Source organism: Chanodichthys erythropterus, chromosome 16 (genome assembly GCF_024489055.1).
Source record: "Chanodichthys erythropterus isolate Z2021 chromosome 16, ASM2448905v1, whole genome shotgun sequence".
NCBI classification, from domain to species: Eukaryota; Metazoa; Chordata; class Actinopteri; order Cypriniformes; family Xenocyprididae; genus Chanodichthys; species Chanodichthys erythropterus.
In genome coordinates this window covers 38858579-38881574 of record NC_090236.1, presented here as the reverse complement: position 1 = coordinate 38881574, position 22996 = coordinate 38858579, and the positions used below count along the sequence as shown (strand labels likewise).

Here is a 22996-nt window from a genome sequence, read left to right as displayed (position 1 = left end):
TAGATCATTTAGATTTCATCATGGCTTATGAAGTCCTGAAACAGCCGGTCAGATCCAGCAACTGCAGATTAATGTCCAACAGCTCTCTCTCCATCTCTGTTTATTACATTTAATCAGGTTTATTTCACAAGACAACGAGTGAATAAGACACTGATCAGAAACGTCAGTCAGCAGTGACTAATACACCTTGAGATTTGTAGAGACTCAAGGCCAGCAGTTCAACATCTTATCCAAAGGACAGTGTCTTTTTGCACCCCCTGCTGGCTGAACGAACAAATAAGTTATAAGTACTGCTTTTGGACTGAGAAGGTTCGTTGAAAACATTTTTAAACAACTATTTTTACTCTTGTCAGAGGAAGAAAATGTCTGTCTTATCATAGTCAAGTCAGTCACCTTTATTTATATAGCACTTTTTACAATGCAGATTGTCACAGCAGCTTTACAGTGATAACTGGTACATAATTTTTGCTGCACAGCAGCTCTTAAAGAATAGTGTCAATGCAGGCAGATCAAAGCACTGATGAATAAAGGTCAAGAATACTGTTGAATATCAAATGTCAAGTCAAATGTCAAGTGTCCCCGACTAAGCAAGCCAAAGGCGACAGCGGCAAGGAACCCAAACTCCAACAGGTGACATCATAAAACACACTGGTCATACTCAGGCTAGTATAACCTAATAATCCTGACCAAATATTTCACATTTACATTGTCACTTCCAGCAAGTCATGTGACTTTGGGAATACTCTCAAGATTTTAAAGGGCAAGTAGCACCAATATAACAGGCTGGACTGGTGTCTGAGGGACATAAATTGAATTGTTTTAGACATTAAAAAAAAGTATCACAATAAATTGTATTATATGTCTAAGAGAATAAGTAAATGTATATACTATTACTTAAACTCTTAATTTAAAAATATATATGTAACCCTTATTTCAAAGTAAAGTTGAAAAAACATGACTGGGGGACGTTTGCCTGTCAAGTGCTTCAAAAAGTTGAAGTTTGTGTGTCTCTTTAAGATTGTAGTGCCTCTGTTCAAGCGGCACATGGACCGATCATCTTTTAGCTATAACGTGTAATAAACAGGAATGAACATCAGTAGGTATGTTGTTTAAATCGTGTAAAAATGTTAATACACCATTTTCAAATTAAATTCCACTGATGTTAATCAAACTCTTGTCTGGTTTGTTTGTAGGACAAAATGGTGGATTCTGCATTATGATTGGTCAGATCAGCTGTCATTCAAACTCCTGACGAAGGGTGAATTGGGGTACAACTATTGAGGTAAAACTATATGGCATTAAAGTTGATTAACATTTTATGTAAAATATGCAGTAGCCTATTGTTTAATGGCCACATAAATTGGAATAACAAGAACTTTTTTTTTTCAGACCATTTTTTTTAGGGGATTCCTATTTGCACAACTAAAATGTTTTGAATTAGGTGAAAAGAAAAGTACAACAATTGCTGCCAAACAAATGAGGAAAATAGAAAGTGATCACATAAGCAAGCTCAAGTTCGTAAATGGTGGCTTAGTAACATTGCATAAATGTCAGATTGATGAAGTCAATCTCTTGCATATTATGTTCTCTGTTTTAAGTTAATTAGATTCTGGACTGATATATTTGAAATTCTGTCAGATATTTTACATGGTATATTAGAGATTGATCCATTTCTGGTGATATTTTGAATTTTTCATAAACTCACTTCAATTCAAAAAGGTCAACAACAGTTTCTGTCCTATGGACGTATTGTGGCAAAGAAACTTATTCTAAGGTTCTGGAAAAAGACAGAAATCCCATCTGTTACACTTTGGTTGGAAGAAATGGTTAAGATACTAATTCATTACTTTTTGTTTCATTACAAATCGGATCATTTTAATTAGATTTAGTTTCCCTTTCTCCATTAATCTTGATAGCAAAGGTTGAGTATTTCTGTGGCATTGACCGCCTCATTAGTGTGGCATGATTTGATCCCTAGGGTGGGAGCGAGGGAGGAGATTATCTGTTTTGTTTTGTATGTTTGGTTCCTGGTATGTGCTGTTTTCATTTAGTTTTTTCATTCTTCTTTCTTTTACATATATAGGGTTATTCTGTTCAACTTTATTCTTGTAGCTACTGCTTAATACAAGTATTGAATGAACATCTATTTATTTGACAAATGCTGACATCATTGTCAATACATCTAACCAACTTCATCTGCAATAAAGACAGCAAACACTGTGTGATCATCACCACCGGAAGATGAAGAAGAAGCTTCTCTCCTGACTTCAAGCGAGTAATCTTTCCAATCTGTATGTTCGTTTGAGATGCCGAGCACCTCGCCTTGAAAGTAGAAGAGAGTCGGCGGCTACAGTCATTCTCTAGCAGTATTTGTGGCAGATGAGGGGCCTATTTATGTTAACAATTAATCCTGGGTATCCATAAACTGATGTTTCACACTTTACATTCCTAAATCCTGGATTAATGTTTTTATTTGCGTACTTGTGGTGTCAATGTTGACTGATTGGACGAACGCAGCACAAGACGTGTTTATATGGCTGGGACAATATACCGATGCATTGCGATTCATGGATCGTTTCTGATATTTTCCACATGCATCCCAAATTGATTCTGAGTTTAGTTTTTAACAGTAGATGGTGCTATAGATTATAATTTAACTGCACACTCAAATGCTCATCTCCATTTGTGATGCACTGTTTACATAAAGGCGTTGCACATCCTCATATTAAAGTTTGCCGACTGCTGTCAAGTTTATCCTGAATGGACTTTTTGGACAATTTGGTATAAATGAAATGTCTCGTCTTAACTTAAATTGTCACATCTGTTACTATTTGACATTTTACCCTGAAACGATTGTTTATACAACGTGCAGTATTTCAGTGACTGTCCAAAGCATGTGAATATGAGACATGTGATTGGATGTTGGTTACTAAGTAACATTCTAGCACTGCATCATTTCACAGTGCAAAAGCACCACTAATCCTGCTCTGGAGTGATAACAAGTATAAGACTAAAGCACAGGAGACACACAAAACAATGTGAAATACTTATAACAAACTACATATAAACTAGCACCATCCATTGTACAAATCAGACAGTAATGGCAGTTTTGACATAGTTAGGTTGAGATGGGTGATGTTGGGAATGGAGGAGATGAGTAACACAATCAGACTTGGACTAGGTTCTGAGCAACTGAATCATATCTCAGGAAATGATATTGCTAGTATCAAAGGTACTTTTAATAGACAGTTTATGATGGATAATGAGATGGATTACACATCTCTGATAACCAGGAATGATAATCGAACACAAATGTGAACAATGTGTTTCCCCAAGGATTCTAAGTCAGGCCCACTGGAAAATTACACATATTTTAGACAAATATAGTGCACTTCTTTTGAAATGGAGACACAGGACAAGGGAACTTCCCTTTCATGAATTGCAATATCCTAAAAAGTATAATGGAGCACTAAAATATGGTTGTCTGGGACACCGTGAGCCAGGAGACTGTAGTGTGTGAGTTTTTAAAAGTTTAAATGTGAGCTATAAGTAAATTATGCTCATGAACAGCTGTTGAAATTTGGTATTCTGTAAGTTTGGACTTGGAAACCATATTTGATACTGTAGTAAAGTTTGTAGATATGGGAAGAAGGAGGCGGGAACTGGCAAACGTTCAACATAACTTTAATTAAAAATAAACAAATACAAAATGAAAGTAAAATGCCGGCAGTTCCTCATGGACACACACACAAACATAACAAAACATAAATTAAAGTCTAGGCCTGGTCCTCTCTCATCCTTCACTGTCGTCGCTCCCATTTTATGCTTCCGGAGCTCCTCCGTGAGAGACTCGAGACCGGTGCAACACGCAGCTGAAGCTCATTATCACTCGCGTCACTGGCCTCGCACCGTTCCCTCACGGCTCTCGCTTAACAAGCAGACTGGAGTAGATACACATAATGTAACACATGGGACAGGCCAAGATGAGATCTTTCGAGTTAGAAAATACAAAATTGTGTGATTCACAACCTGGACAACAAAGAAGAATTTCCTCTGCTTCCCTTAACATAAAGTATGCCTCCAATAACTAAAAAAACTACACTTTTCAATTTCTGTAGGCAACCTGAAGTTGGATGAGCATATGTCATATACCAAATATGCCAATCTGATTAAGAGCAGAATCCATGAAGAAACACATGAAGAAATCAAGGACCTGTAAGGAAAGACTAACTGTACTGAAAGATGGGTAGAGATATGAGAACTTCATGGCATCCCAGAAGTGGAGAACAATAACGTTCGCAAAGAAATGAATCTGTCAGGAGGTGTTACTGCAAGAAAAGAAATCAGATGCCAGATGTGATTGATGTCATGCACAATTTGGGCACCAAGTGCCTGAACGAGTCAAGGCCTCAAGTTTTCACCATCAAGAGATTCAGGGAAGCAGTGTGGAAGGCTGCTAAAAACAACACAGTTCATGGTTTGCACTTTGATGAAAACTTAAACGAGGATAGAAACAAAAACATTTAGTTCTGTTTTTTGTTCATATGTTTACGTCACACTGTCAGTCCAAATCCGATTATTTGTGTATATCCAATTGGAATCTGATCTAAAATGATTGACTCCCACATTGTGTTCAGATCCGGTTTGTGTGTCCAAATGGAACAACAAGGACATCTTATATAAACACAAATCTTTTTTTCTTAAATATTGGTTTGATAATGGCGTTATATCGGTGGATCAGTTATTTAATTTAAATTGCTTTTTTGCACTTCTGGCATATTACAATATCTCTGTAACACTAGGGAACTATGCAACACTTTACCCCCCCCTTATGTTGTTTAGACACCAAACAATCAACAATGGTCCTTTCATAATTTGATAAGTTATTAAAGGGATAGTTCACCCGAAAATGAAAATTATCCCATGATTTACTCACCCTCAAGCCATCCTAGGTGTATATGAACACAATCAGAGATATATTTAAAAATATCCTGGCTCTCTTAAGATTTATAATGGTAGTGAACGGGGGCGTGTTTTGAATCCCAAAATAGATGCATCCATCCATCCATCATAAAAAATAATCCATACGGCTCCAGGGGGTTAATAAAGACCTTCTGAAACAAAGTGATTTTGACCCGACGCAATGACAAACGCTGAAGCGCAGAGGATAGAGCAAAACAAAACACCGGTCTCATATTAGAAGTCTAAAATGTGAAATTTTAAAGAGAAATATGAGAGGATCTTGAGTTTATTGCCTAGCCGTATTTGTTAAACTGTCTACTTACGCTATTCCTACATCCTGCGTCATACATCGCTACTCATTTGGCGCAGTATGCGTACGGTCGTCTGGCGAAAGCTAATTATTTTAGATTATAATGTCCGGAAAAATTAATTGCATTGATGTCATTCGGCGTAACCAATATAAAGGGACCATTTTAGATCAAGTCATGGAGTCTGTATCATGTGACAGGATGTGACATTATTCAGACACCTACAAAGGACCACATGGTCATAAAGCAAAGTAACTAACTCTCTTTTAACTATTTGAAAAATGTCCCAAAACATCAGGTCATTCGGTGCAGCCGCTATAAAACATGGAAAATGTTGTAATATTTTAAAAACTTGTACTAAATATAAAATGTTTGATTAGGTGCATCATTCGCGTACTTGTGCACTATTTTATGATGTTTTTAAGTACAAATAGTGCGAGTAGTGCGTTAACACAGAAAATTCCAAAAAGAAAAAGTGCACTTTAAATTCCCGGATGATGCACTAAATTAACGGAAAAAACGAAGTGTGGAATGTTGGACACTTTGTGCACTCGACTGTCGCAGCTTTATTCACGTAGTGGAGGGGAAGGGAGGATCAGACTCCGTTGTTAAATGACAAAATAACCTTATACAATTCACGCACTACATGGATGAGTGCATAGTGCACAAGTACATAGTATATAAGTGCATAGTGTATAGTGCGTCATTTGGGACGCAACTACTGTTCTTTTGCTAGTTAGCTAGATATCAAGCCTGTTAGCATTGTTTGAAAATATCGTCATTCGGTAAAACCGAAATTTTGGTTAAACCAAATGACTTTTTTTGGTGACAAATTTTTTCCATCTTGTAAAAAATGACAAAAGCAGTGATAATTGATTATAAAAACAATTTTTAAATCTCATTTTTAACACTTAACAAAATTAATTAAATATCTCCGTTTTTTTTTTGTTTTTTTTTTTTACACTTTTAAAAACCTTATTCGTCAATGACCCAAATACATCTCTGATTGTGTTTATGGGTGACCTATCCCTTTAAGGAATAATTTTCCCATTAGAACAAAAGAGATTTTACGGATTTGCATAATGCATAATGAATCATTTCACGGAAAATGTTGTTTGGAAAAAATGTTTGGCTTATTGGCCTTTTTATATAAGCATAGATAACATTAAGTACACATACAAACTCATTTACACAAATACACACGGTAAAATAAAGATATAGATAAATATAACAAATGTTTTAAGAGTTTATGTCATCTGTGATGCAATAATATCGTGCACTGGGTGGTGCTGCTGTCCCGCTTCTTAAACATGTGCAGGAATGGGCAGAGATAGACTTTGCATCCTCGTGTTCTTCTGTCCAGTTATTACTCTGGAAAATCCAGTCTTGAGAAACAGCCTCAGATGTCCCGCGACTCTCCGGAGGTCATCAAACGCGTCTCTGCACGCGCTTCCTGGCGACGCGTTTCCACGGAGACGGTCGCGTATACAAATGGACGGAAAACACCTCGCGAATCCTTCAGCATATTTCTTAATATCTTTGTATTTTTATAAAATGACTTAAAACCATATAAATTCCCAAATAGGTTGACGGAAATCGTACTAAATTCGTCTGGTAAGTCTTAAACTGACTGCTTGAGTTTAAGAGTTTGTATGATGAAGATCAAACGTTAATTTGTCCCAAATAATCGACATTGATCTTGCTCTAATATTATACACATGATGCATGGAAGCTGATAGTGATAAAAATAATTGCATTTTATTTGCAACTAGCACAATACAGCTGAGCTCATAGTGCTTTAAACAAACACAGAGTAAAGAACGACATAAAAATCAATACAAATATAAAATGAATGAAAATAGATGAGGAAAATACATTTTGATAGACATTCAGTGCTTTAAAAACCACTCCAGATGTGTTTGTCTCATCTGTATCCTCATTTAATCATCTATAATGTTCATACACAGGCTTTCATGCTGTTTTTTGTCATCTCTGATGTCTCAGTGATGGATGGAGACAGTGAGGAGATAAAGGAGCACCTGAGGCTTCAGTTTCAGACTCTTCAGGAGCAACAGGTGCTGCGCATCCGGAGGAGACTGGAGATGAAACGGACGGACACAGAGAAGACTTCTCCTCTCAGCAGCCTGGACAATATCAACCTCATGGAAGAGGACGGGGACGTGATGGATCTGTTCAACGCAAGGTGAGTTCACAGTGCTGCTGTCACAAATATAATTACTATGGTCATTACCAGAACTAGATCCTTTCAGGTCAACAGCACAGTTCATCATGCCAGAAATGAGACCTGATTTAATTATTCAAAGGGAATTTAGCAGACAGTGTGACTTACAATAGACTGGACTAGTTACCAACGGGTTGAAGGTCCAAATGTCAGTTAAAGTGCAGCTTCAAAGAGCTTTACATGATCCCAGATGAGGAATAAGACTCTTATCTAAAATAAACATTGATCATTTTCTAAAAAAATAAAAACGTATATACTTTTTAACCACAAATGCTCATCTTGCACTGCTCTGCAAATGCTGTCCACATGGAGAGGTGGTGTAGTGTACCTTTGCAGACAACTTCAAATCCGATCAACCACATATTTATCATGTGTTATAAAAAATATGAATTGTACTTTAATTCAGAGTGATCCAGAATGAAAACGAACAGTTGCATGATCGTCTGAGGGAGCTGAGAGACGAGAACGGCCGACTCCACAAACTGCTGAGTGAGAAAGACTTTGAGATAAAACACCTGAAGAAGAAGAGAGAGGAGGAGAGGCTGGCTTTAGCAGGTAAACAGTGCATTATTGTTTGTGAGGTTGATGTATATACAGTGGATATTAAAAGTATATGAATGTCATTGTATTTGGAATCTGCAAACAAATGAAAATAAAGCTTTTCTAGTGTCCTTGACTAAGGTGGCTGTATGTAGTCAGTATATTTTTACTAGTACTAGCATTTTATTGTGTTTTTGAAAGAAGTCTTTTCTGCTCACCAAGGCTGCATTTATTTGATCAAAAATACAGTAAAACAGTGAAATATTACAGTTTAAAATTTCTATGTGAATATATTGTAAAAAGTTATTTATTCCTGTGATCAAAGCTGAATTTTCAGGATCATTACTCCAGTCGTCATTGTCACATGATCCTTCAGAAATCATTCTGATATGATGATTTGATGCTCAAGAAACATTTCTGATGAAAACAGTTGTGCTGCTTCATATCTTTTTGGAAACCGTCAGACATTTTATTTTTCAAGATTCTTTGATGAATAGAAAATTTAAAAGAAAAGCATTAAAAAAAGTTTTGTAACATTATAAATGTATTTACTGTCACTTTTGATCAATGTAATGCATTATTGGCAGTTATTTTAGTTTTTATTATAGTTTTATTAACATTTTAATTTTATTTTATTTTATATTTTTAATTTTCAAGTTAATTTTAGTTTAATTTATTTTTATTTCAGTTTAAATGTCTTTACTGCCACTTTTGATCAATTTATGACATTATTGAGGTTTTTTTTAGTTTTTATTATAGTTTTATTAATATTTGAATTTACTTTTATATTTTTAATTTTCAAGTTAATTTTAGTTTAATTTATTTTTATTTCAGTAGAAATGTCTTTACTGTCACTTTTGATCAATTTAATGAATTATTGACTTTTTTAGTTTTTATTGTAGTTTTATTAATATTTGAATTGACTTTTATTTTTATATTTTTAATTTTCAAGTTAATTCTAGTTTAATTTATTTTCATTTCAGTTCAAATGTATTTAACATTACTTTAAATCAATTTAATGCATTATTGACAGTTTTTTAGTTTTATGGTTTTATTTTCATATTTTTAGTTTTCAAGTTAATTTTAGTTTAATTAATTTTTATTTATTTCCAATTAATAATTTTAGTATTTCAACTTATTTTAGCCAAGGGAACGTTTCTAATTTTAGTGCAAGTATTTAAACTAATATTTAAATAGTTTTAGTTAATGATAATTATCCTGATCCTTGATGAATAAAGATATTATTTCTTAAAAGAAAAAATTGAAATCTTTCTGATCCACAATTTTTGAAGAGTTATATATATAACAAAATGTATCTTGTGAAATGTTGCTTGTCATATCATGTTTTTCATGCATTAAGTGCCCGAATAGTTTTAGAGGTCCACTGAATATCTGTCTGTTATATAATGAGTGTGACAATCCTTTTTTCCCTCAAGGTACTGCTGGTTTGGCAGGAGATGCAGCGGCAACCAAGATCGTGGAACTGTCAAAAAAGAATCGAGAATTAGCTGCTGAAATAGAGCGAGAGAAGACCAAAACTAAACAAGCTAACAATCGGGTCAAAGAACTGGAGAAAGAGGTAAAGAAGAAACAGAACTGTTTACTTGAAAGCTGTTTTGGTCAATGTGGCATTTCCTCAATATCTTCTTATTAGCTTCAGGCCACACTGTTACTTAATCCTGCAAAGACGACAAACAAAAAGCAGACTTCAAGGACTGTGAACGACTGTCTTGAGGTAATTTTGTGTCATCACTCATTCGCTGCATGATTAGACACTGGTAACTGTTTTCAAATGACTTTCAATGTGTTTTTGTGCAGAACAGCCCAGTAGTGAAATCACTGCAGGAGAAACTATCTGCAGCCCAACTCAAAATGACTGAATACCGCAACCAGATCCAGACCTTAAAACAAGAGTTAAAAATAGCTCACAAGGTTTGTGCTCAACGAGGTTTGTGCTTGAGTTATTTAGAGTGGACAACATGATCTAGTTCAGGTGTTTTGTCAGGTGTTGAGCTGTGAGGTGGGTGAGGACGTCAATATTCAGCAGATACTGTGTACCCCGGGAGGCTGGAGAGGCCGTTCTCAGCAGATCCTCGGCCTTCAGAACAGAGTGAGTCAACTGACGACTTTTAATTGATCGACAGGTTTTTTGCATAGTCTTCACTGTATAAATTAAACATCCTTATTAATTAATCCTTATTAGAGTTACAAAAGTTATTCAGTCAAGAGCAGAGAGTGATTTTTTTCTTGGTCGTTTGTTTGATTAACATTAAAAACACAAACAGCAGCAGGAATATTAGGCTGCTGTCACTTTAAAAGCGAATGCACGGATCTAATATACTGATACTGGTGCACATGCATTTACTTTCTCAACTGTTTATGTTCACTTAAGACATAAAAGACTACCTTTACTAGGGTACTTGCTATTTTTTGACATAATTTTATGTGAATTTGTCCACTAAAATTCATAAAAATGTTACCGGCCAACTGGCGAGTGACACCGCATTTGGTGCGTGACGAGTGTTAAAGGTGCAATATCTACGAATTTTGCAGTAAAATATCCAAAAACCACTAGGCCAGTGTTATATATTTTGTTCACTTGAGTACTTTCAATATCCCAAATGTTTGCAACTAATTGTAAATCGTGAGAAAATTGCAATTTTACCCAAGGCTCTGGGACGTGTGAGGAGTCGCCTGTCAATGGCGTCATACCCGCGTTACCCTCGATTTCCACTTTTATTTTGTAGAAACCATGGAAACACCAGAGACGCTTTAATATTTACATGTTTTAATAGACAAGAGAATAACTGTTTATTTATATTTATAGACAGAAAACTAATTGTTGTTATATAGCTCAACACGTTTAGTCTTATTGCGAGTACCATGCTTTACCATGCCTCAGAGAAAAACACTATTTTGTCAAGTAGCTAACATAGCAAAATCACAGCACAGCAGCCGCCGGGCGAACGCACAGAGTAACATTATAACATAATTTTCAACACTCTCAAATGTATCTAATATGATAAACAGAGCTGCGTTACCTCATACTCATGACCGGAAAAGTGGCAGCGGCGCCGGCGACTGTGTCATAATAAAAGTCCCGCTGCTCGTGAGGCGTGTGTTGATCAATCGCTCCAGCTCCTCGTTCAGCTCCACAACACTCACTCCTGCTCTTCTTCATACTACAGTAACGTTAATAATCGCATCCATGAACATGATTTCTTCCTGAGCCGTTGAGATGGAGACCACATGTCCCAAGATTCCTCGCTCAAACTTGCCGTCATTAAGCTACGCTTTTGTTTTGAATAGGTCTCTAGCAACCTTTAGTGGACAGAAAATATTACATAGTGCACCTTTAATTCTAGGCCCTGGTAGCATGTACACTTGGGAGATATAATTAGAAAATATGGGAGCAACAACATTACACAATAAATCTTAATAGGTCCTCTGTAAACATTTTATACGCTGAAGGTGCGAGACCTGGAACAACAGCTCAGCCAATCATCTCACAGGAAACAGCTATGTGATCAAGGCCTTGAAGAGGAGATCTCGAGAATGGGAGGCTTACCGAAGACACAAGACAGAAACCTCAGCCACATCCGTCACAAAGAGAGGGAGAGGAAGGAGGCACTGGAGGTTGTGCACATTGATTAAACATCTTTATGGGCCTGATTATGTCATAACTTTCCACATTATCCACATTTTGTGTCTTTTCAGAAGCTTACTATGGATTATGAAGTTCTGCTTGAAGAGAACTCAGACATAAAGAAGAAACTGGAGGGATCCAAAGCCAGGAACAAAGTGTTGAGCACAGAAATCAAAGCCCTGAAGAGCCAGATCAGCACTCTGCTGGATAAGGGCAAACATGATGATGAGCTGGTCGACGCATTATTGGTAATTGATACCCAATACAGAATATATAAACTACTGACTGGTCTACATAAAGAACATGAAATCCTAAACAGACAAATGATGCTATTGAGTATTTTATGCTGGGTTAATCTCTGACTCCCTCTTCCGACAGAAGCAACAGTCGAAGTGGCAGGCCATGTTCGGTCATCTCAGCCAGAAAGGGTCCCAGCGTGAGGAGGCTCAGCAGGGCCTGGAGAGGCAGCTGCACAACGAGGCCCAGCAACACGCCTCCCTCATCCAGCAGCTCAAACTCATGGTGTCAGAGAAGGAGAACAAGGTCAAAGAGCTGGAGCGGGAGATCCAACAGCTCGCCCTCATGGTATGACACATCTGATCAGATCAGCATCAGCGTTTTCTTTCTCATGCTTACGCACGTTTTGTGTGTCCGGTGCAGAAGCAGTCGGAGAGTAAAAGCCAACTTAACACCAGTCCTTTGACATCACGACAAGACAACAGCAACTCTGCCAGGTATTGACATTCTTAGGGCCAGATTTCCCTGCGAACTCTGAACTTTTGCTAACATTTGACTTTTGCTAACAGCTTCAGCGTCTATTTATAATGTTGGGGGGCGGGACGCTTTAGATTCTAGAGAGCATTTGATTGGTCAGAAAATCTGATGGGAAGCTGAAGTGCAGAGTGATGTCATCAAAATCATTGATTCATATTGGTGGAAGTTTTGAACGCTTATAATATATATCTTCTAAATGTGAATCTTGTCATTGTTTTGGAGCACACTAGCTTTATATATAAGAGTAAGGCTAACATATTCATACTAAGAGACAAAAAACGTCCATTTTGATTTTGTGGGGACTTTAATGTTTTCAAAATGTTAGCACAAAAACTTTATTTGTACATCGTTCTTGGAACTTTATTTTCTAAAATGTTTTAGTTGGATGTTCGTCTAACGTTTTTTAAATGTTACTACATGTTTCAGAACGTTCAAAGAACATTCAAAAGTAACGTTCCCATTATGTTTGAAGAATGAGAAAATGGAAAGTTTCCTTAAAGGGTTAGTTCACCCAAAAATAAAAATTCTGTCATTAAAGGTCCCGTTCTTCGTGATCCCATGTTTCAAACTTTAGTTAGTGTGTAATGTTGTTGTTAGAGTATAAATAAAATCTGTAAAATTTTAAAGCTCAAAGTTCAATGCCAAGCGAGATATTTTATTTAACAGAAGTCGCCTACATCGAACGGCCAGTTTGGACTACATCCTTCTGCTTCCTTCTTTAATGACGTCACTAAAACAGTTTTTAGACTAACCTCCGCCCACAGGAATACACAAGAGTTGCGTTTGTAGAGTGTGTTTGTCGCCATGTCGTCAAAACGCTGTTATTTTCATCCCGCAGTCCAATCACTGGGTCTGATTCCGGCTCAAATTGATAGGGTAAAATTAAAGACATGTTTACAATAACACTGAGCGCATGCATCTCCACTTTATGGTAAGAGGCGTGACCTTTCCAGGCAAGGTTCGCTAAACTGCTGTCGAATAGCAACACAGGAACCGCTGGCACAATCAGAACTCGTTACGTATTTCTGAAGGAGGGACTTCATAGAAGAAGGAAGTCATCAGCCTGTTTTTATGACAGTGGAAACAGCGGTATACAGATAAGTAAATTATGTGAAAAATACTGTGTTTTTTTACACGCGAAACATGAACACATGTTATATTGCACACAATAAACACAATCAAAGCTTCAAAAAACCACGAAAAACGGGACCTTTAAGGACTTACCCTCATGTCATAATGCAAAGTGCATTACCAACGCCGACAGATGAAAGGATTCAGTGGAATCAGTTCAGTGGAAAAGATTCCGGAAGAGAAGACAATGCTGAATAAAGTCGTAGTTTTTGTTATTTTTGGACCAGAATGTATTTTCGATGCTTCAACAAATTCTAACTAACCCTCTGATGTCACATGGACTACTTTGATGATGTTTTTATTACCTTTCTGGACATGGACAGTCTACCGTACATACATTTTCAATGGAGGGACAGAAAGCTCTCGGACTAAATCTAAAATATCTTAAACTGTGTTCTGAAGATGAACGGAGGTCTTACGGGTTTGAAACGACATGAGGGTGAGTCATTAATGACATCATTTTCATTTTTGGGTGAATTAACCCTTTAACATCTGTATAACCAAGAAAAAATGATGACAATGATGTAATAAAAGCAGAAAGTTTTTCCTTTGCATTTTCCACATACAGACAACAAGGTTGTCTAAATGATCCACTTTCACACAGATCCACAAAAACGACTAAAATCGCTGTATTATGCATGACTGGCCAGTAGATGGCGATGTCACTTGGCGACTGAATATGTAACTCGCATGTGCATGACCGTTTTTGTAGTTTACACAGAGATGAATGTTAACGTTTTCAAAAACACTTTGAAACCCGTTTTCAAAAGTTTGTGTTTTCATACAACCAAAATGCCATTGTCGTGTAAATGAACGGCCAAAACGCATAAAAACGTTTCTGTTTTTTGTTGAAAACGGTGTCATGTAAACGGCTTGTTTCAGCACAAACCCTTATTTGGCGTTAAAACACTACTGTCAGGATTTACTAAACATGTCCCTTTCAGATGAAAATTTATAGGAGATAAATGGTATTTTTGCTTTTTTAATGCCCCAAAAGAGCATGTCTTAAGCCATTTAGCTCTTGACGTGCTGCGACAGCAGCTGTAGGAGGAGGAAGCGCAGAGATCAGAGAGCGTGTGAGAGAGGACAGAGAATATTCTCACTCGTGTTCATTTATTTGGAAGGCCAGAGGAAGATGTTATTTAAACACATCGTTTGCCAAGCCACGCTATTTTTAATTTGCTGCCTCTGTGTTGTTAGTAGATCACCTGCACCTGATTATCATCGGCTCTGTGCTTATTCACGCTGATCGAGATTGTGTTGGTCTTTATAGAAATGAGCTGCTGCGTCTGTGTTCTTTCATTTGCTCATTTTCAGTAGATCAGCTGCACAATTTTACCCTCCTGACAGAGCTTTTATGGGATTGCAGTCTCACGCTCATTTGCCCTGTTTAGTAAATCTGGCCAATAGTCCACAACAATAAATAAACTGTGATTTTCTTTCTTGTCATCAGATTTCTGAGCAAACCATTTTTGGTTTCTGTCTTTTTATCTTTAATATTTGTGTTTTCATTTCTATTAGTCTATCCATTTCAGTTATTTATTAGGGCCCTGTATAATGAACCTGACCTTGATGAGGAGAGATATGCTATTACTTTACTAAATGTATAATATATACCTTTCGCATGAAAAAGTCCCACTGACTTGCATTCAAGGAAGGACTTGAGACATAGAGATGGTGTGATCTTTTGATTTGGGACAGTGAGAGACCACCTCAAACACATTTTACATAGATTTACAGTAGTACATTTACAATAGAAGTCTATTTTTAAGTCCTGTCCTGCACTGAATTTCACACACACACTTCCTGCTGTCTAACATGAGTGAAAGCATTGTACTATTTCAGAGATGCTCAAGCGGCCTGTCCAGAGTGTGCTGCTAAAATCCCGTCACTCCAGGCCCAGTGTGCGGAGTATAAGGCTCTTTATCAAGCTGCGAGTGTGGAGAGAGACAGACTGCTGGAGCTGAGCAAAATACAGCAAACCAGGTAGGACACAATTTATAGACATTCAAATTATAACTTTCTAAAAAACATCTTCACTTGGCAACCATTAACCAAGGAAAATTGTAAGCAAAATATAAAAGATTGGTTACTTCCAACATTGATACTTTTTTAAAAGCTTTGACAGTGACACCAGAAAAACAGACCTGAACTTTCAGAGTGTGTGTGATAAAAATGGACATCAATAGAGTGCATTATCAAAACAATCAATCTCCAGGCAATGACAGGAGAATTTTAATAAGACCTTTTCTGAGATCTTTCACCCTTTCTATTATTAGTATTTGTAGAAGCAATACAAAAAGGTGAATTGCCCACTTCATTAAAACACAGGGTCATAACATTGATTCCCAAACCTAATAAGGACAAAATTAGTTTGCTCAGTAATTACAGTAAGTTGTTTGCAATGATTTTTGCTGGAAGAATGAAGCAAGTTTTAGACAAAATTAATCGAGTTTGGCTTCATGGCCAATCAGGAACAATATTTGACTAGATTATTGATGGTAGTTTTATTTTATTTATTGATTTTTATAAAGCATTCAATATTTTTCTGTTGACAAAATTAAATTTTCAGTTTTCACAGACAAGCCCGGCTAACATGGAAAGCGGTACAAGCACAATTTCTCACCGCACAATTATTTCATTTGGAATAATAAAGACATACTATTTAAAAAAAAAATCACTATTCAATTATACTTTATTCAATGAAGGGATTATTTTAGTAAGGCAATTAGTTAATTCCAATGGATATTTATTGTCATATACTGAATCTCTTGAAAAATTACCAATTAAACCAAGAGACTTTGCTATTGTTCTTGACACGATTCCAAAGATTGTGACGTTACCTTTAATGATCACTAGTTCAGTGGAAATCAACATGGATAATCCTTGTGGAAATATTTACATTGATAATGTTGATGTTTTGAAACATCAGTGTAGAAATAATATTATAAGAAATTCTCTCTGTTCTGTGTCTTTTCCTGCAGCAAGATTTCTTTGGTCTTCTGTATTTGGTAATATCTCTTGGGACAAAGCACGGAAACTGCAAAATAAGTTTTTTGTCAATAACAAAATTAAGGAAGTGTCTTACAAAATACTTCATAGACTTTACCCTGTTAAGCAAACTCAATATTTTACATAACTGTGAATTTTGTGGGAGGAAAAATAAACTATTTCACATATGTTTTCTTACGGTATCTACTCAAGAATATTTTGGAAAGATTTAGAAATCTATATCAATAGAAAACCGGAGTGTATGATATGAATTTGTGTATCTGATGTGCTTTTTTTTTTATTTATTTTTTTTTATGATAACTTTAAAGAATACGGAAGAGGATTAGGGCCAAGCAATAATAAAAAAATAAAACCATCTCGAGATTAAAGTTGTTAAATTTCGAGAAAAAAGTTGAGATAAAATGTTGAGAATAAAGTCATTAAATTACAAGAAAAAAGTCGTTAAATTCTAGAACAAATTTGTAATTTAAAGACTTTATTCTCATAATTTAATGACTTTATTCTCAACATTTTATTTCGACTTTTTTCTCAAAATATAATGCCATTTTTCTCATAATTTAACGAATTTGTTCTCGTAATTTAATGACTTTTTTCTAGTAATTTAACCAATTTTTTCTCGTAATTTAACAAATTTGTTCTCGTTATTTAATGACTTTTTTCTCATAATTTAATGACTTTATTCTCAACATTTTATTTAGACTTTTTTCTCGAAATTTAATGCCATTTTTCTCATGATTTAACGAATATTTTCTCGTAATTTAACAACTTTTTTCTAGTAATTTAACAAAATTTTTCTCGTAATTTAACGAATTTGTTCTCGTTATTTAACGACTTTTTTCTCATAATTTCATGACTTTATTCTCAACATTTTATATCGACTTTTTTCTTGAAATTTAACGCCATTTTTCAAGTAATTTACCAAATTTTTTCTAGTAATTTAGTCTAAAAGACTTTTTTGGCATAATTTAATGACTTTATTCTCAACATTTTATCTCGAGTTTTTTCTCGTAATTTGACGAGTTTATTCTCAACATTTTCTCTTGACTTTTTTCTCGAAATGTAACAAGTTTTTTCTCGTAATTTAACGAGTTTATTCTCAACATTTTATCTCGACTTTTTTCTCTAAATTTAACAACTTTAATCTCGAGATGGTTTTATTTTTATATTATTGCTTGGCCTTAATCCTCTTCCGCAAAAGAACAACAGATTTGTTTATTTTATTAGGAAAATGGCATATAAATAAAAAGAAGTGAGCTCTTTGCAAACCAGATTTTTCACATTTAATAAATTACTTTTTAAATTATACATAGATATTTTGGAACAAACAAAAAACAAAAAAGAGCTGAAAACATGTAATGCTTTGAAATCATTGAAATGTATGTATTTTTTTTTTCTTTTTTGGCCGAAGTATATTTTTGGATTAAATAGGGATCGTAGTTCTGTACAGACCAGGCCCACCCGTTTGGAACGCATATGATTCGTGGATCAATTGAAAAGTTTAACCATCATTGAGTGAAAGGACACAAAAAGCACAAGAAGCGAAAGAGAACTGAATTCAGAACTCACACACTGTTTTCTATGCACACACACAGCTGCATCTCAGACAGCACATGAACACCAAATTCCGTTCTCAAACCTTTTTGTGCTTGAACAGACACATACACACAATTATGCCAAAATACCCATCCTCGTAGAATGTAAACAGTTGAGAAAGAAAGTGCATGTGTGTCAGTATATTAGATCCGTGCATTCGGTCTTAAAGTGACAGCAGCCTAATAAACCTGCTGCTGATGTGTGACTAATGTTAATCATCAAAGAGAAAATCACTTTTGTAGCTTTAACAAAGATTATTTATATTTAATTTGCAATGTTGGATGCAAACTGTTACTGTAATTTCATTATTTTACTTTGAAAAAGTAAAAGTATCGTTTATCTGGTTGAGGGTGATATGGGATTTAGAAAGTAATTAGTGATAAGTAATGGCATACTTTTTTGAGAGAGTAATTAGTACAGTAATCTAATTACACTGTTGAAGATGTAATTATTGTATTGAGTGTTATTGTCCCCCTGGGGAAATTTAGCTTCAGTGTGTTTCAATACACATGGCTAATTAGTAGCTTGTAATGAATTACTTTTTTAGAGTAACTTATCCAACGCTGTTCATTTATACAGTGAAGATTATGTGTTATTTTGCATTTGATTATTCAATTTCTGTACCTGAATACTGTTAGACTTACCTGAAAAACATAAAGTGCTGTTTATTTCATTTGTATCTTTGTTCTGTTGTATTTACCTATTCTTTAATTTGTTTATTATTGTCTATGCAGATTCACTTCCCTACAAAATCATTCTAGAATGAATCATTCTTTACAAATAGAGCTATTTAAGTCATCTGGTGAAAGTGTTCATGTGACGCCTTATAAACTAATAAAAGATTTTTAAAATCATTAAGAAAACTAACAGGTAACAAGCGTAACGACTTAAAGATAATGCATCTAAATAAAGGCATATATTCATGTTATTATGTCATTATGTTGGAATCATACATTTAGAGCACATAAAATACTAAAAACAGTACAGCATATGCTTCTCTAACTTCACCATGGCACGACTGTTTAAAAAGTCATTATTTGTGTAATTCTGTTTGTTGATGCTAGCTAAACAGAATTACACATGTAATTGCTGTAATGGACGGCTACACTTTATATCATTTAATGGTCTTAATTTGGTCTACAGGGAAGAAGAGGCCAAGCGCCAGTGTGTAGAAGCGGAGCAGAAACTCAGACAAGAACGGCAGCGTTCAGTCTCACTGGAGCAGCAGCTGGAGAAAGCCAAACTGGACTCAAGGAAAGAAGCAATGCTTCGGAGCAGAACAGGTTCTGTATGGCCTCATATAGACTGAAACTAGCATAATCATGTTTTTCATGGTTTAGGAGTGTCACTAAAACCAGTTTTAGGTCCATAGAATATCTGATTAACTAGCCATCTCAGACTGAAATCCATTGTATTTTCTTCTATTGATGTAGGAAGCTCGGGCAGCACTCTGAGTCTCCCTGAGAAACAGGAGGGCTCGTCTCCCAGAAGCCTCTCTGCGGTCAGCCGTGATGCTCAACTAAGTGAACTCAAAGCACAGTACGTCTTTTGTTCCTGAATGTTAAAATATTCACTAGTGTTAATTAGAGCTGCACGATTATTCGTTAAAAGATCGTGATCACCCAATCGATCTCATCTCTTGCCTGTGTCTATGACAAAATCAAAGTGAATATTCATATTATCACAAAAGTACTGTATAAAAGTTTATAGTTTATAAACAGTGATGTCTACGTTAGTGATCAAAATAGAGCAAATCACCTTTTGAAAGTAACCTGGTGCTTCAGATAATTGTATCAATTACATCGTTACACCAGTAGGTGGAAACAAGTGACTTAAAATGTATATGTAAAAAATGTATTTGTCATTGAACCATTTATTCAAGAGATTCGTTCAAAAACACTGATTCATCTAGTAATGAAATAAGTGAAGTCTTTATGAGTGAGTCATTGAATCATTAACTCAATCTGATTTTTTAAATAAAAAAAAAAATTCATTCAGATTAAACATTTTAAATAGACTACAGCAATTAACATAGAATCGTGGGAGAATCCTGATTCTCAATTTATCCAGAATCATGCAGCTCATGTTAATTTCTTTAACATGTAAGCTATGAATGTTCATCGACTAAATATGATAAAAAGTGCATTTGACACAGGACTAAGACTAAATTTAAAAACAAATCTGATGAAATTAACATTAATATTCACACGCAACCTCATTTTAGTACTTAAAGATCTCTGTCGGAACTGTCACATTACCTAGAACACAGAAATGCTCAATTTGTTGACACATTTTGCCCTGATTGTAAGAGATATTTACAGTAAAATATGCTGCGCTGAGCTGAATGAGCTGCGGTCTAATTAGTATCTGAAAGTTTTATCAACATTTCCTGCAGGGACACGAACAATACACATTTTTAAACTCTTCCTAATTAAATACTCCTGATTCAACTCATCAGATCGTTAGTAGAGACTCCAAGTCCTGAAATGGATGGATCAGATGAAGGAGACGTCCAAAATGTGTGCTGCTGGTGAGCCTCCAGCAACAGGGTCGGGAAACACTGGCGTAGAACATAATAGCCCATTTTCCTAAACTAGCAACACTATTTGGGAATCATGTTCCATATGAAGAGTTGTAATAGTGATGCTTGCTCAAGCAAACTGATTGTTCCAGACCTGTAAATAAATGCACTGGTATCTTGTCCATGCAGGTTGGCACTGCAACTAGAAGAAAATGAAAACTTGAGAACCACTCTGAGGAACACCTTGAAGGAAAAGAAAGAAGACTTGCAATTCTACAAGGACATGATGGCCCAAGCAGCACAGAGCTTCCAGCAGGCCCACAGAAAGACTGAGACTTAGTTAGGACTGGCTCTTTGATAGCAAACAGAGGACAAAACTGCCATCAAGGGGATGCACAGTTTATATGTTGCCAAGTCTGCTGTTGACCCAACACACATACTACATTACTTGTTTCATGGCACCCTACTTTCTAAACTACATCAATCCAACCAGCATTGTGAGGTCACAGGAGATAGTTGAGAGATGTTTCATGTTTCAGAAACACTTTATGTTGGAGGAAAAGTTATGAATAGAATAGAATAATAATGAGAACCTGTAAATAGTAGTTAGATGCTATTTATACTTAGTGCATATAGTGGCAGATACTATATGCACCTATTATAAAACGGTATGAAATTATAACAACATATCCAGTCTATATGATTATATATATTAAAGAGAACCTATAATGTCCCTTTTACAAGATGTAATATAAGTCTCTGGTGTCTCCAGAATGTGTCTGTGAAGTTTCAGCTCAAAATCCCCCACAGATCATTTATTATAGCTTGTTAAATTTGCCTCTATTTGTGTGTGAGCAAAAACACGCCGCTTTTGTGTGTGTCCCTTTAAATGCAAATGAGCTGCTGCTCCCGCCCCCTTTCCAGAAGAGGGCGGAGCTTTAACAGCTCAGCAACAACAAAGCTGGAGAATCTCACGCAGCCAAAATTAAGAAAGTGTTCAGCCTTACATTGTTCAAACCGGAGTCGACACTGATGGAGAGACTATGGAAGAAGTTAGAACTTTTAGACGTTTCTGAATGTTTAGTGGATAAATTGATGTAGTTGCTGTGGAGTTGATTCAACTCATCCACTAGCATGTGCCGTCATGTTCATCTTTAGTGTTGAATTGATCCTCGTTTGTGAAGCAGTCCGGCATAAAATGACAGCATGACAACAACCCTCTACTACAACACTGCAAAAAATGCTGTTCTTACTTAGATTTTTTGTTTTGTTTCTAGTGAAAATATCTTAAAGCATTTTCTTGACAAGTACAAATTATTTTCTTGTTTTCAGGAAAAATAAGTCAAAATTAAGTAAGTCTTTCCTTAAAACAAGCAAAATAATCTGCCAATGGGGTAAGCAAAATAATCTTATTTCAAACCAAGAATAAGATATATAATCTTGTTTTCAGTTTGGGCTAAGATTATTTTGCTTACCCCATTGGCAGATTATTTTGCTTGTTTTAAGGAAAAAAGTACTCAATTTTGATTTATTTTTCCTGAAAACAAGAAAATAATTTGTACTTGTCAAGAAATCGCTTCTTGATTTAAGAACTTTAAGATATTTTGACTAAAAACAAGACAAAAATTCTAAGTAAGAACAGCATTTTTTGCAGTGAACAACTCTTCCTCTTCTCTAAAGCAGCCCAACATGGCCCCGCCCCCTTTGTTGTGTGTTCTCGGGGGCGGGGTTTATGTAAATTTTGGGGTTTGTGATGTTACCAACCCGGGAAGAAGCTCATTGGATGCTGCCTTATTGTCCCTGTCCTTAAAGCCCTCACTCTACCCGTTAGGCACTTTATTTCCAATATTTTCTTCATTTTTATTTAAAATAAATGCCTCTCTGAGCTGATGTGTGATGGTAAAAAAGTGAGATGAATGAGTCTGGAAAAAGGTAAACTCGAACTCGGTCGTGACAAAAGCTCACACCACCTGCCTTACTCTCTACACCACCGCTTCTGTTATCAGACAGGTTTCTTTAGCAGTTTTCCTGGCTCAATCAGACAATGTTGGGAGGAGTTAGTGTAAATGGCCTCTGCCAACAAGGTGGGCTATTTGCACTTAGTGTAAACAGACACATCATCACAGTAAACCCACATTTTTCTCCTTGGCACTCTAAACTGGAAACAAACTTCCCTGCCTTCTTTTCTGACGCACATTGCTCATTAATACTTGATTTGTGTGTCGTGGTGTGAAACCAAAATGAAAAGCAAAACCAAAATAAGCTGG

The 22996-nt window shown here is 35.8% G+C and overlaps 1 protein-coding gene across 4 annotated transcripts; it reads left to right on the top strand.

The window, feature by feature from the left end:
* Positions 1-199: 199 nt before the first annotated feature.
* On the top strand, positions 200-22008 carry ccdc13 (coiled-coil domain containing 13). 4 transcript variants are annotated; one of them, XM_067362295.1, is made up of 17 exons: positions 200-309; positions 1018-1100; positions 1194-1282; positions 7275-7473; positions 7919-8067; positions 9489-9631; positions 9707-9787; positions 9871-9984; positions 10058-10162; positions 11524-11688; positions 11770-11946; positions 12077-12283; positions 12359-12432; positions 15449-15589; positions 19352-19491; positions 19642-19747; positions 20919-22008. In XM_067362295.1, exons 4-17 carry the CDS (start codon positions 7277-7279, stop codon positions 21067-21069), a joined length of 1950 nt encoding a protein of 649 aa, XP_067218396.1. In that variant the 5' UTR covers positions 200-309; positions 1018-1100; positions 1194-1282; positions 7275-7276; the 3' UTR covers positions 21070-22008. The 4 variants fall into 4 exon arrangements, with proteins under 4 accessions (XP_067218396.1, XP_067218398.1, XP_067218399.1 ...); XM_067362297.1 differs by lacking the exon at positions 1018-1100 and having other exon boundaries at positions 202-309; XM_067362298.1 differs by lacking the exons at positions 200-309; positions 1018-1100; positions 1194-1282 and adding an exon at positions 6748-6884 and having other exon boundaries at positions 12362-12432.
* The last annotated feature ends 988 nt before the right edge of the window (positions 22009-22996 follow it).